This window comes from Leptosomus discolor, chromosome 17, assembly GCF_034619465.1.
Source record: "Leptosomus discolor isolate bLepDis1 chromosome 17, bLepDis1.hap2, whole genome shotgun sequence".
Lineage (NCBI taxonomy): Eukaryota > Metazoa > Chordata > Aves > Leptosomiformes > Leptosomidae > Leptosomus > Leptosomus discolor.
In genome coordinates this window covers 5,786,490-5,801,839 of record NC_141407.1, presented here as the reverse complement: position 1 = coordinate 5,801,839, position 15,350 = coordinate 5,786,490, and the positions used below count along the sequence as shown (strand labels likewise).

The 15,350-nt window shown below is 42.3% G+C and overlaps 1 protein-coding gene across 1 annotated transcript in view; it reads right to left on the bottom strand.

Moving 5' to 3' along the window:
- DHX35 (DEAH-box helicase 35) overlaps positions 1–13,195 on the bottom strand; it is a 31,130-nt gene extending 17,935 nt beyond the window's left edge. The window contains exons 1-11 of the mRNA XM_086474618.1: positions 13,156–13,195; positions 10,793–10,926; positions 10,331–10,423; positions 9,415–9,492; positions 7,084–7,188; positions 5,741–5,802; positions 5,061–5,130; positions 4,438–4,497; positions 2,543–2,655; positions 2,109–2,205; positions 897–1,055 (exon numbers count right to left, since the gene is read on the bottom strand). Of these exons, the coding sequence (XP_086330744.1) occupies positions 897–1,055; positions 2,109–2,205; positions 2,543–2,655; positions 4,438–4,497; positions 5,061–5,130; positions 5,741–5,802; positions 7,084–7,188; positions 9,415–9,492; positions 10,331–10,423; positions 10,793–10,926; positions 13,156–13,195 (1,011 nt within the window). The remainder of the gene's footprint in view (positions 1–896; positions 1,056–2,108; positions 2,206–2,542; positions 2,656–4,437; positions 4,498–5,060; positions 5,131–5,740; positions 5,803–7,083; positions 7,189–9,414; positions 9,493–10,330; positions 10,424–10,792; positions 10,927–13,155) is intronic.
- Positions 13,196–15,350: the final 2,155 nt, after the last annotated feature.

Genomic DNA, 15,350 nt, shown 5'->3' with positions numbered 1-15,350 from the left:
TTGTGACACTGGAGCGAGGCAGGGGATAGGAGAGGAACAGAGTTGAGTGAGCCTTCCACGTTCAGTATTCCTGCAGAAATACACTTATATCTATGTCCTAAAACATTAAAAAATAATTGTTCCCAGATGACAGAGGGAAATTTAATCCTTATTTCACCTGAAATTAGAAAAGTAAATCTTGGAAGTTAATTGACTAACGTCATAACCTGGAGAGAAAAGAAATATTTATACTCAATGTTCTCCAACACCAGATGAACAATTTGACTTGTTAGACTCCAGCAGGCACAAGAATGATAACAAGCCACCCCTGTGTAATTCTGCCAGCTTATCTCAGCCTCACACAGGTTCCACCTAAGCAGAAAGCACTAACCACGGCCAATTATATACTTGTGACATTAAATATCTGAACAAGACTTGCAGAAGTCGAAACAAAGCTTTTTTTCTACTAAAACCAAGCAAGTTTTAACTTGTTTCTTAGGTGAAAATATAGCACTTGACCACTCTGTCACTAATTTTTCCATTACTGGTGGTAAACAGCCGTAGACACTTAGACCACCAAAAGAAATAAAACCAGGTAAAAGTAGATGACTTCAGAGTGTAAGAAGGTGCAACTGGATGTAGACAAATACAAGGTTGTAGAAAGACTCTTAAAAAAGTGAGAAGTTGGTAAGGTAGACAAGAGTTAGGACTGACATGTCTAGGACTAATCAAAGATGAAAAGGGAAGCCAGAAAACATGTTCTTGGTTCCCAGCTGGAAAACTGGCAGGCAGTGTGAGGCGGGGCAGACAGTGCCCCTCAATAAGCGTTTGCAATAGCCTCATGATGAGAACCCGATACATACAATCCGTAACGCAGGCACCCTGCTGGGTGGTAGCGATCGAGACACATGCCTTACCTTCCTGACACTGTGAGAAACTCTCTCAAACACTTTCATCTGCTCAGAAGAAGGCAGTCCAGCATACATGGGGAGAACGCGGAGGTGTTTTTTCATTCCAGTGCGAGAAAGGGCCCGAGCCTGCTCTATGAGCATAGACACAACAGTCTCCACTTCCTCCTAGAGTCAGAGCAAGACAGGAGACAGAATGAGAGAGGTTTCACTTTACTGTCACATAGCTATCACCTATATAGAAAAAATGCACCAAAATAATATCATTTTAATTGTTCAAACTCCAGGATCTTTGGACTAGCTCCTTCAATTCTGTAATATTCTTCATAAATTGCTATTCACAATAAATATATATTTATATAAATATTTATGTTTGTTGTTATTTGAGACGATGTCACACCACAAATACATGAGCAAAATCACAGGGAAGGACCGAACAAAGCTCAGGAGGAAGCAGGCATATATTCAACTTGTGAGAGCAAAATCGGAGGCCAGTCTATTTTGACAGTGCAGAATGCTGTGGGTCTTGATCAGCAGTGACACAGTAACAGCATTAACACCTATTGCTCAACTTCACATTTCATCGCAGAGATCAGCTGTGCCATCTCACTCTTGAGCACAGACAACAGAATGTTCAGACATCACCTCACGAGCCAGCCAATTCACCCTTCCAAAGTTAAATCAGTAACGGGGATGAAGAATTTCTTTTGAAAATATGCAAGATGTTACCGAAGCTCTTCAAGGTAGCTCCTCACTGGAAAAGTGGTAAACTACCTCCCATTTACTCTTTTCAGCTGCAAAGTGAGCTGACAGACATAAACAGAGCAGAAGAGACTAGTAAATTTTTATCCCATAGCAATTTGTTTTTCTGTCAAAGACTTCAGATGTTAATCCCAACAAATACAAATTCCATTTGCCTTAACAATGACTCACTGTCAATTTTAAAACTTTGTAGGTGTGACTAGCACCAAAACCCCCCACACTATTCCACTTATCAACAAGGCTGAAAGCGTACAGCATTAAACGAGAAAAACCATCATCCATCACTAGCTTTGATAAAACCAGGCCATACATTTTCTACAAGTCTTTGGGACTGGCCTAACTGTGCTCTCATCAATGCAGAAATGTTTGTCATCTTTAATGAGATCAAAGTAAGCACAGCTAAGGAAAGCAGGAGACCGAGGCGGCTTCGCAAAGCACAAAAAAGGCTCATGTCTATACCTGACCAGTTAAAAACGCCAGTATATCACCATCATTCTCCATCTGGTGAATTTTCATTGCAGTTTCCACAGTTGATTTTATATAGTCTGGAACAGGACTACGGGGAGAGAAAATAGCAGAGACATCAGCAGAAAAACAGGTACAGGCTCCTCACTCCCAGAAGGAACAAAGACAGCGCTAGCTTTTGGACACTACACATCAGTCATACCACATTTATTTCATGGCGCACCCTTGGGAATCAGCCTTCAGCAATCAGCCTTCAGCAAGCTTAAAAACAAGTCTGCTGCTACAAGCAATATCCAAATGTTTCCCAAATTGAATGTTACACCTCCTCACCATTGGTCTGGGAATTTCTGAGCGCTACCCTAGACAAAAACGATACCACAGCTACACACTCTCCTAATCACCACTGACAAAATCAAACAGGAACATACCTCTGTATGTAAAAGATGTCCACTGGAAACGTTCTCCCCTCGACAGTAAGGATCACGCTGGTATCTTTGCTGGGGTCACCGGTATCATTTTGATTAAAGAAATCCCTGAATTTCTACATTAAAATAAAAACAAACACTTTCAGTCTGATACTTCTAAGAGTTGAGGGAGAAACCTAAAGACATGAAGAAGTTAAATTACTGATTTGCTGTAGAAGTTTTGGGTAGGGCTTGCATATTCTCATCCATTTTTGGATGAGCAAGTAAATTTTACAGCTCTTACTGAACACCAAGATCTAACTTTGTAAAAGCAGAGTTTGGCTGATTTATGTAAGTTTTGATTTATGTGTTGCGAGACACCTTCAGAAATTTAGACGTATTGCCATGAAGTATTTTAAATATGTCATAGCAAAAGAATGAATATTAAGAACCCTAATAATCCATCTCAACTTTTATGACCATTATAGTGATACCATAAGCCTTCTGTATTTAAACAAATGTTTATATAGTCGTACCAATCATTTTGCTCCTATTAACTTATTTTTACATTAACTGTAAACTGTTTGAAACGAGTGATTTCTGGCAGGTAAGAGTTTGCAAAGTATTGCAGTGTTATCTAACATAACGTACAGAACACTCAGCAGCACAAACAATACCAAAGCACAGCATACTATCAAGATTTGTGGCATATGATATTTGCCACTAAAGGAAATCTCAGTACATCGACATCTTCAGTGCTACACGCGAGCTCTCACCACCACACCTCAGGAAGGACACAGTGGAGTAGGAAAAGGACAGAGAAAAGCAATGAGCATGACAAAGGAGATGGAGTAGCTGCCTTATGAGGAGAGACTGAATAGGCCCCGGACCTGCTTGGGGAGCAGAAGGTTGAGAAGACACACAGCAGAGGTTTACAGAATCAGAGGTGACAGATAAAATAAATGTAAATGGGTTTTTGTTTGTTTTTTTTTAAAAAATCCCACACTACTAGCACTGGCAGGTCCTTGATGAAACTAGCAGGTTTAAAAGAAATTCAATAAAGTGCTTCATTATATAGCAGGTGGCAAACTTCTGAAAATTGCTCCTGCATGATGTCCTGGAGACTTACAGCTTCCGTCTGCTTCATCAAGCAGATTCAAAGAGAAGTTAACAAACAGCAGGTCCATAAACACAGACTAGAAGGAAACGGCAGGAATGTACTGTCTTGTACCTCTGTTACAACCATGGCAGATGCTGAGGCAGCTCAAAGAGGACAGAGCCACGGCAGGTGGACAGGCTCACATGCTCTCCCTAAACAACATCTCCTATCGCTGCTGCTGCTGCTGCTATAGACAGAGCACCCCGCTGGTTGAAACAGCGCTCTGATCTAGGAGAGCATTCCTTCTGTTCCTCCTCAAAATTAAATCGATGGCATTTTTAGAAGGTTACACAAGTTTCCACAGGCCACAAGTCAATGAGTGAACTACTAAGATCTCACGGAAATTAAAGCTACTCATTTATCACTTATTTATTATTATTTTTCTGGTCTATGGTTGTCTCAAATTATTACTATCAGCAAAACAGAGCTAAACCAATGTCGCTTACTAGACTAGATTAAACCAAGAGACTATCTTTTTATACAACCATACCAACAGGAGGAAAAAAGGCATCAATATATGAAAAGCAGATTCATCTTTAAATTCACTTCCAAAAAAGTTTCCTAATACAAAATGAGATCCAAACACAGCAACCAAACTTCAGCGGATTTTTTTCCTGCACCTCCTCTCCTCTTCACCCCTCAGATAGCAGTAATCACAGAATCACAAGAAGCAAGCAGCACAGAGAATAAGCTGTATACAAATAGAAGTGGAGCTGCCACTTAGGTTCACTTCATTTCAAACCAAGTCTGTAAGCTGTACCTCTGCATCCAAGGTGGCTGAAGCCACAATCAGTCGAAGATCCCCACGCTTCTTTTGAACCTAGGATAAAGATCAAGAACATGCAGAGTAAAAACCAGTTTCTGAGATTAAGACTAGAACCAAGTTTTAGAGCATCCAGATTACCAGTAACTTCTCTTTAAAACTACTTTGAGACTACGAGACAGCTGACAAACTGAAGCACCCAGATCACGCCATAGATCTAACAACCTGCTGACTGGAGATTTATATATTCATTTTAAGGGCGTTCAGTCTGTAATCATTATGGCTTACTCTTAATTTCTGGTGGGAGTCAGATCTTTAGTAGGTTGAAAGTTGACAACCCCCTATCAGATCACTTCACATGATCCTCAGCAGCAGAATGAACACCACCTTCTTGCTAATATCATCTAAGGAGACATTTCAGCATCAGGGAGAGGAAACAGAGGAACCTCAGTGTCAGGTGTCTAAAGTAAATAGTTGGGTATGTACAATAGGCTGTAAGATAAACAAGGAACTAGAAACCACCCTCTCTCATATGGGTTCACTAATCAGCCACCAGGATCAGAGGTTTAACAAAAAGGATGAAAACGAAAACAGTTACAGAGAACACTAAAAATAACAACCTTTTTTAGTAAGCCAATGGCAATATCTGTATAAAGAGTCCTTTCATGGGCTTCATCCAGCATGAGGACACTGTGAACAAAGCAGAAAGGGAAGATTTCAGAAATTGTTTGATTAACGCTAGAATCAGTGTCTTCCTGTCTTCTAGAAGTACCATTATTTGAAATCTGCCGCTGGACTGTTACTGTTTACATCCACTTAGAAAACTGTAAGTTGAAAAAAGCGCAGCAACGAAGTAGGGAGAGAAACGTAGCTAACACCACAGAGCACATACACGCTGCTCTTTATTCAGGCTAGCTTTCGGAAAGGGGTAGAAGAAACATGGTCTACCTTTACTGTACTGCATAGTTTTCTGGATACCAGAATAGCCTGTGTTTGTTGTTGATTTTTTTTATTTGATTAGCATCAGAAAGAGAAAAGGAATTTAAAAGTAGTAAATGAAACACTTCAGACTCTGTGAGGCCCATTTAGCTTTTGTTCCAAAACCACAGCACCAAATCCAGCTGGGTTTGGTGTTCCAATGATCAACTGGTTTTCTAATAGTCTTTTAAACATAAAGATGTCAAAATCACACAATCATTTTCGGTCTTTTGGTACTTAATTTATAACACCACCTTGGTCTAAAAAAAAAAGCAGTTTACCAAATTACACTTCAGCAAGCATTCATTCCATCTTTCCTTACCTGTATCTTGTTAATAAAGGATCAGCCATCATCTCCCTCACCAGCATACCATCAGTTAGAAACTAAAAGGGAATGCAAAGTAAAATGTAAAAAACCACCTCTACCAGGTAGTCTTGATTACCCATGTGATTTTTAAAGACTCTTTGCTAGGCTTTTGCCTGAATTTTTCCTTGCCTTTTATTTTCTAATGATCTATTAAATTGATCAATTTTCAGCTATGGAAGCCAAATAGGTATTTCTGGGTGCTAATCCACAGATAAGGAGAGTGATTGCTTTTTAATCAGTATTGAAATTATTTTAATTAGGGATTTTTGTATTGAAAAAAAGAAAAAAAAAAAAAAAACAGACGGGCACCACTGGAACGTGGCAATAGAAGTTTCTTTACTCTCTTCTGTAACACAGCTAAATCTGCTCTACCCATAACATCCTGTGTGTCAAGCCAGTCTGGACCCTCTCAAAGTAGGCTACTTTATGTCTATCACACACTTCTGACCAGAACACAAACTTTAACATTTCAACAAAATGCAACATTTTAATTCAATGCTTTCTTCCTACTAGCCAGTGGAAACCCACCACCTTTATGTAGCCATCAAACAGTAGTTTGACCTGGGACTCCAACCGTGGCCTTGAACTAGGCAAGAACTGGTGTGCACGGTAAAAACCTCCAAATTTCCAACCCCAAATGATTAATCATCACACACACACAAAAAAAAAAAAAAAATCCAGCTGCATTTAATCATTTAATGAACAAACATCTCCATGTCTTTCACTTTAAAAGGCTCAGGAAAAAAAAAAATCAAAAATTAAATTGTCTCATTGCTATTCCAGCATAACTAGAGCAAACTCATCTGTACCAACACAAGCAACACTAATATTGCTCACAGCACTAAAGAAGAGCTGCAAAGCTTGCTATTTAATCCACATCAAACCACTCCCAGTTAGCCTATTCATCTCATGTTTTATCTGTGCTTTTCATCAAAAATCTATTTTTAGAGTAGTGAGGATACTTTAGCTGTGCTTCACTGCAGCCTTCGCTATGACTTTGGGCGAGGTACCAGGTCACACTAACACTGCGCCAATATCTGGCCATACCTGCCTTGAAAACCTCCTTTAGCTTTAAGATGGTGGCTGTCAGAGCAGCAGACTAGAATACATACTCATTTTATTAATGTTTGGACAGCCACAGCCATTTCAAGCGCACTTTTGGGGTACCCACCTGGAAAACTGAAATGCTATCTATTCTCTTTACTGGGCATCACAAGGTTCTCATTAGTTTTGCAAAAGCACTTGAAGAGGTTCAGCTAGCCCTTTCAAAGTGACCACATATACTGTTCATGTTTCACCTTAATTCTTGTAGCCTGTGGATCTGTGCAGTCATCAAACCGAATACAATATCCAACTTCATGCCCCAACACTGCACCTCTTTCATCAGCAACTCGGCCTGCAACCTGAGAAAAGAGATTCTTACAAAGAAGAGAAAGCTCACAGCACGCTTCTTCATTGCGTCACTATTTTGTCCATAGAAAACTGACATCAAAACAGGAACGGAGCTAGTGCTTCCAAAGAATTATTTGTTCTTGTTTAAAGACAAAATTCTGTCCAACATAACAGCGGTAAATACTTTAGAATGGTTTAGTGTAACTTAATAAATCTATTTCACGCTGCTCCTACTCAGGAAAGCTACAGAAGTACCTTTCTGTGCTAAGTACTCCAACAGACCTACAAAGGCAGCCATTCAGCCAGTCACAGCGCTAGGGAAGGACCACCCCCCAGCAATTGCCAGACTGCAATTTAAGGACACAGCTGGCATGCAAAAAGGGAAAGAGGACAGGGATACGGCACGCAGCAAAAAGTTATTAACTAAGCTGATGGGTCCCTGAACTTACTCAGATTTTTTTTTGGTTTTCAATAAAGATGCTACTCTACTTTTCACAATACAGAACCTTCTCTGCAGAAAACAGAGAACTGGCAGAATAATTAAAAGAAGCAACAACTGTTGGAACAGTACTGCCCTGGGCAGTTTTAAGCCAATAGCTCCTCTAGCTAAAAATCTTTAGTTATTCAGACTTATTCTACAGAATATTCGGTATTACCAGGCCATGGTTTCAGCAAGCTGCAAAGACATTTAATAGCTAAAGACACAATAAAACTCCACAATACATATATTAGTCCTAGTAGAATTCCAAGAGCAAGCTACTTTCAGTCATTTCAGTGACACTCTAAACCGTACCGACAGGCAGTGAATTCAGGGTTTCACTTGGAATCTTATTACTCCATCAGCCCAAGCATTCAGAATAATTGTCAGCATGGGTAACACAAGCAGAAGTTCAGGAATTTCTGAACTATACCTTATGCCTCTGCAACCACCTATCTTTACTTGTGACAACCGCCATACTCAATAAGCACACTTATTAAAATAAAAGATCAATTTCAGTTCAAGACAAAGCAATAAGTCATCAACAATATCTCTCATGTCCCTGCAACAGCCATATGTCCAGGCAGTTTGCAACAGCATTCTCGAAGGAAAATCCCACTGTGTGTCTATACTAAGCCCTAACTGAGTAATCTTTATTTTAGCCTTAAAAATGATATGTTAAGACATCAAAGGGAAAAGAGAAGCAAATTTGTCCTCAGAAATCATTGCAGTACACACAACATCTCCTCTAAAACCGTGCACTGTCAGCTGGATGTCCTATGAAGGAGAAAAGGGAGGACACTGCAGGCAGACTGCCCAAAGCACAAGATGCACATCACTGCTAGAGACTGTTTCCTTAACCGTGTTGGATCTGGTCAGAGAATACTGGATGAGACCAAACAGCGAGTTGCACAGCTGTTCAATCTATTGTATTTTTACCAGAGGCATAAGCTGATTTGTTGCAGATTTAATACATTATAAAGAACTGGAAAATGAGGGTTACAAAATGGCACCTCAATTTTCTGTACAAAAAGAATGCTCCAGCAGAAATTTCAGCCCACCAAGTCAGTGTTTGGCAGCAGTTATGAAGACAAGGAGCTGGATACTTTCTGTGCAGACTGTTACCAGAGAGTGCAAGTTGCTGCCCTCAGCATCTCCTCTTCTTCCTCTCATAGGAAACCTAGCTGACGTTATACTCTAGACACACTATGTATATGAAAAGATTTCTCACAATAAAATTGTTTCTTCTTTTCCCCAACACTCTTACAAGGGGAAACAAACAAATGAAAATACCCCTACAACAACAACATAAAAAAATATTTTAAAACCTAGGTATGAATTGCTAGAAAGAGGTACACAACCGCCTCTTTCTTCTACCCACTATATTACTCTACACAGACTTACATTGCTACGGTACTTTGTGAAAGAAGTTAAGGGCCACACGAGCACAATTCCAGTCCAGAGTCAATCATAGCTCAACCCTGTGCAGCCCTAACTTCCGTACGCAGGTCTCCTGACACCGCTCAACTTTATTTCAAAGCTTCTACATCTGCAATTCTGGACTTGGAATCTTTGGCAAGACCTATTAAGCAGGTTGAAGTCAGCATACAGTACCAGCAATGCTGTGAGGAAGATAAGCAGAAACATCTGTTCATTCAGGAGCTCATGCGGCTGCGATTCCTGATATTCAGCAAACTGCTACTAAACTGGAGGTTATAATGACAACAAACTGGGAAAATTTGGACATAGAGAAACTCACTGTAACAGCAGCAACCCGACGAGGCTGCGTCACTCCAACAACTCTTCCTTCGGCTGTCCAGCCAGCTTCTGCTAGGTACTGCAAACAAGTATCAAGGACAAGAAAAGAATTGGCCATGCCGGGATTACAGCAGGGTGTTAGTTCTCCCCACTGTGTGCTTTTTCCCGGTTCTGACACTAACCGATGCACGACCTCAGGCAAATCAGTTACTCAGAGATTTTGTGCATTACTAATCTCGCCATTAACACAGCACAATACCTACCTCCTAAGCACATATGCTTTCAGAAAGCATCTAAAAGCAGTGCTTTGGGTCTCAAGTAGTTTTGAAGTACTTCATTCTTTTTTTGCTCTTCTTTATTTTACAACCTCTTTAAGAAAAAAAGCTAAGCAGCACAAGGCCTGCACTCCCAATGAAGCAGATGACATTCATCATTAGTCTGACATTTTTCAATTTTAAAATCAAGAATTAACTTCGAAACATTTTCAGACTTTTTTTGATTCCCGTCACAAAAGAGAAAATTTTACAAAACGACAAAAAATACAATATTCCAAAAATTTCCAAAAGGAAAGGTCATAGGAAAAGCATACCTTTTCTCCTTCTTAAAAACATATACTCAATAAAATTTTAAACATGATTCTGATAGAGTAATAAACATCTACTATAGCACAGTGACTACTATTTGTACTGACATAAACTTATTTGTTGTGTATGGTCCTTTCCTGTGCTGGAAGGAGGTTTCATAGTACAGATATACCAGCTCCTGCTATTTTCTGCTTATATTTCTCTCCTTTTGGTTACACACATGAGCACAGGTGAGTTCCATTCTCACAGCACAATTCTGGGTTGCTGGTTTAAGGTTTCATGTAAAATCCCCTGAGGGAATACCTGATTTTACCAAGTTCAACAGACACTTACTTGTGGAATCTGCGTTGATTTCCCACAACCTGTTTCCCCAACAATTACCAGAGTTTGATAGTTCTCCACTAAATAAAGTATGTGATTTCTTAGCTGAAAGAGAAGATGACATTTAAGTATCAAAACCAGATGCATACAAAAATAAGAAAATACTTTAAATGACAATATTTACATAGCTAGCAGACACATATCTAGACATCTGCCAAAAGCTACACAGTTCTTTGCAATCTATAAATGACATGTACAACATATGGTAAATAACATAAATCTACAAAGCCCGTGAAACCACCAGTAACAGTTGTCAAACAGGACAATCAATTCCAAACTAAAGAGAGCAAGGTCACAAAATTATTCTTTTATGTTGTAAAGCGATTCTATACTGCTCTTTCAAAAAAAAAAAAAAAAGTCCTAAGAGCCAGACACCACACAACAGATATAATACACCAAAAAGAACTTCTGTACCTTAAAAACAGGCAGCTTTTGTCTTTGCTGTTCAATAGAAAGGGAAGCATAAGGATTATAGATGACGCTTATGCCACTGCTCTCAGCAGGACTCTGTCTCTCCTCTGAGATACTGACGCCAGGACCTTCCGTGCCTAGATGATATAAGTTCATTTTAACAGGAAGAACACACTTCTGCCTACCGTATCACAATACAACCAAAATAAATACGTTCCTTACAAAGAGGAATCATTGGCAGCAGCATATATGAAAAGATTAACTTTTCTGTGAAAATAATAAAAATATTAACTAACAGTAAACATGCAGAAATCCTTTCAAATTAAATATATATCTCCTGATAGTTGAAAAAAAAAAATACCTGATGTGAACAAGTACTTGAATTTTTAAAAGAAGATAAAGGAGGCAAAAAAAGCACATAGGAAAAATATACATCAAGATCTTGGGAACTTTCTTCTTTTTCTGTGCAACAGTTCAGACATACCTTCAATACCCTTCTCAGAAGTACGTCCACAGATTTTAAGCCAGTCAGACATGTAACAGAACTTCCCTTGACTAACATCAACCATAAAAACATTGAACCTTGTCCGCTCATGAGACATACCACTCGCTTTGGATCTGAATTTACCTCAGTAACTGAAACTTGATTTATTCCTGCTGCAGGTTACCATAAAACTACTGACAACCAAAACCGCTGAATCATGCAAGTGAACTAGCAACAAAAACTCATCTCAATAACGGAATGTATCATCTCCAGCTGCAGATCCAACTGGGAAAGTCTGACAGCAAAGAGACAGATTCTCCCATTTTGTAGGATTTGCTTGTTTGGGCTTTTCCCACTTTTTTCACTGTTTAGAAACAGTTAGTCCCTATTCAAAGCTGCCAAGCAAGTTTTAGAACAAATTGATCCAATTTCAGCAGTGATTAGCAATGATTCCAATAACTATTCATACCCCAACACAGATGAAGAAGTTAAGAACCAGGGTCTTGAACATCTGAATATTGACAAACCAACAAAGTTAACAGATATTGCTTCTCATCATCCAGGGATTTTCTTTCACATTTTCTATGCTTCTTTTTTTTAGTACACTACTATCAACATATTTCTATATATACATACTGTATATACACACATATCGCTATAATATTCAAACGATTAAGAAGCTGTTTGCTAAACTAATCTCAACTCTGGAATAGCACGGCAAACCACAGCATACCACAACACAGTGACCCATTTTTAAAAAAATCACCAAACTCAGACCCACCAAGCTCCCCTTTGGGGTAAGCGAATGGGAAGGTACACACTGCCCAAACCCCGAGGGAACGACCGCAGAGGCACAGCACAGCCTTCTCGTCCAACACCCTGCTCGCCACAGGGTCACTTACAGCAGGCTGCTCAGGTCCTCCTTCAGTCGGAGACCCCACAACCCGCCTGACTGCTTGTTCCAGAACCTGATCACCCTCACAGTAAAAAAGTTTTTTCTCATGTTTAAGCTGACTCTGTTGCGTTTCAGCTTGTGTCCATTGCCTCTTGTACCGTCAGCAGGCACAACCAAGAACAGCCTGGCTCCATCTTCTTTACACCCTCCACCAGGTATTTATATACATCAAAAAGATCCTCCTGAGACTCCTCCAGGCTGCCCAGTCCCAGCTCCCTCAGCCTCCCCCTGCACGTCACATGCTCCAATCTCTCAATCACCTTTGCGGCCAGTCACTTTATGGCCCTCCTTCACTAAGTCCTTGTCCTCCTGGTGCTGGGGAGCCCACAATCACCCCGATCTGGCCTTCCCAGTGCTGAGGGGAAGGATCACCTCCCTCAACCTAACGGCAACGCTGTCCCTCACACAGCCCGGGGTGCGAGTGACCTTCTTTGCCGCCAAGGCTCAGCTCGTTGCCCACAGGACCCCAAGGTCCTTCTCTGCTGAGCTGCTCTCCCCGGCGTGTGGCACCCAGGGGTTATTCCCCTTCGGGGGCAGGACTCCGCATCTCCCTTTGTCAAACTTCTTGGGGTTCCCCTGCGCGTTTCCCCGGCCAGACGAGTCGAGCCCCCCCCCCCCGCAGCACACCCACCCGGCGAAACCCCCACCCCAGGGGACTGAGGGCGGACTCCGGCCCCTCCCCTGCCACGCCCCGTACCGGGCAGCGCCCGGCTGGGGTCACAGAGACCTCGCCGCCCTCCAGGCCCCGGCGGCGGAGGGACAGCGCGTTTCACCGCTGCCCTCGGCGTCCAAAACCCGTGCGACCCCCAGCAGCCGGGGCCAGCGCCGCGGCTTCCGCTCCGGCCCTCGCCACAGACAGCCCGGCAAGGAACCCCCTCAGACGCACCCCCCGCCGCCGCAGGACCACCGCTCCCCGCACCCCCTCACCCGGCTTCCAAAACTTCACCGGTCCCACGGGCGCCGCCATCTTGGGGTGAGAGGGCAAGCGGAAGCGGCGGAGCTCACGTGACGCGCCGGCCGCCGCCGCCGCCGCCGCCCCGGGGGTCGCGCCCAGGCCCGAGGCGGCGCCTTGGCTGGGGGCGCCGGGGAGAGCGGGCCGGTGTCCCGCTGCCCGCGGGAGGCGGAGGGCCCTGAGCGTTCCCGCGCTGCGGCGCTGGGGGCGAGGCGCGAAGTGCTGGAGCGTCGGGCGCGGCAGGAACGGCTGCCGGTGCCTTGCGGGGCCCGCGGGCCCTCAGGCACACGGAGGTGAAGCTGCTGCGGAAACCGGGCTGATAAATCGGCCTGGAGTGGGCCTGAAACCCGCCCTGCCCCCCCGCGCCGAAAGGGAAGCGAGGCGGGTAAGGCCGGCCCGGGGGGTGAGCCTGAGCCGAGCCCTCCGGGTGCTGCTCCCGGCACCGAGTGACCTGGCGGAGAACCTGGGGCTTAAGGAGACGGAAAGATCTTCTCCCAAACGGCCTTGTCTCATGGATGAAGTAAGGCTGATCCCCTCCCGCCCCCACCCGAAGGGTGCCTCCGCGCTACGGGCGCCGCGGCTGCTGCACTTCGCACCGGGCAGCTGCAGGGCTGGAAAGAAAAGTTACAGCAACCGTTCCCCCACCAGCGGTGCCCTGCTGCAGCCTCAGTACAGCCCGTGAGGTTATTAGTGAATCGAATTCAGCGTAGACTTTAAGTTGATTAAGCATAGGCTGGAGTAAAAAAAAAAAAAAGTAATGAACACCTTCTAATAAATTTAGTAATGCTGCCAAAACCTCATGCTTAAGGAAAAAAAAATCTAATCCCATTTTATATTCTTCTTAATCATTCTCATTCTTCATTAATAACTTGACGGGCTAGCAGTGATTCACAGACTGCTCTTCACAACGCTGCACCTCCGTGGTCACTTGTTACGCTAAGTCTCTAGGAACCACTTGAAAAAAAGAGGTTATTTGGTTATAATTAAAGACATTCTAAAAATTCTAGCTCTTTATTTCAATGTACTTTTCAGATGAAGTCCACTCTATCAAAAATAAACACAACTCTTATCACAGTATTTTGTATCATCAATATATTAGTAACCGTCGAGAATCAGCCCTACTAATGGCACACGGAAAGAGTTGCCTATTAAAGTAATGAGATGAATAACAAAGTTAAAAACTTACATTTGAGAAAACATACAGATATTACTGTGAAAATAAAGACTGCACAAACAATATTTTGCATAGAGTACAGCACTGTATGGGTTTCGTGTTTATGGAAAATGTAGTTAAGAATAAAAATTCGTATTTCAGATTTCTTTACATCTGGATAAAAGTTAAGACTATTAAACTATGGAACATTCACAGGTTAGGAGAGTCAGAACTATCACACTTCCATGATTGCAAGCGTGGAAGAAAAAGGGGGCAGACCAGCTGTATCCTAATCAGTACATTATTGCACTCTCCATAAAGACCACTTTTGGAAGCTCCACGTGTCCAATTTAATGTCCTGCTGACAACAGCAGAGACCTGCAGCAAATTCCCCAGCTAAGTTTTAACCTTCCCCTTTGAAGCCCAGAACCCACAAGACACTTATACAAGCATATACTTGAGGCTTTTGCAGTAGCAGGAGCCTCAAGAACAACTTGAGAAATGGTACCTTTCCCTTTGCCACAGCTGCCATGGCTGGACTAACAAGAGTTTCTGCACTGGCAGGCTGCTGGAACTTGAGTGCCTCAACGTACAACTGTTTGGGAGGATAGTTTATTCATTTGCTGTTTTTCTCTCCAGAAATGAATGGATTTTTTTTAAAAAAATCAAGCTTGCATGAAACCTTGAACAGTTCTATTTCTGACTTTCATTTTATTGCATGTCTGGTGGAAGGAAGGCTTTTGAGAAGTAGCAGCAGCTTCACAGATTTCAGATCTACTCAACTTTTCCCATAAAATCTGACAGCAGTAGCAACCATAAAGAAACCAAAAAGTATATACAGTAATGCCAATAAAACGGTCTCATTTGGCTCTACTACAAACAGAGCACACATTTATTGCCTGATGTCCAACAATCCAAGTGTTCTTGTAAAGAAAAGGTCATTTGAAATTCCACCATTGCAAAAGCCTTGTTCACCTGACACGTTAACTCCTTCTGCCTAGCAGCACAGCTTCGTGT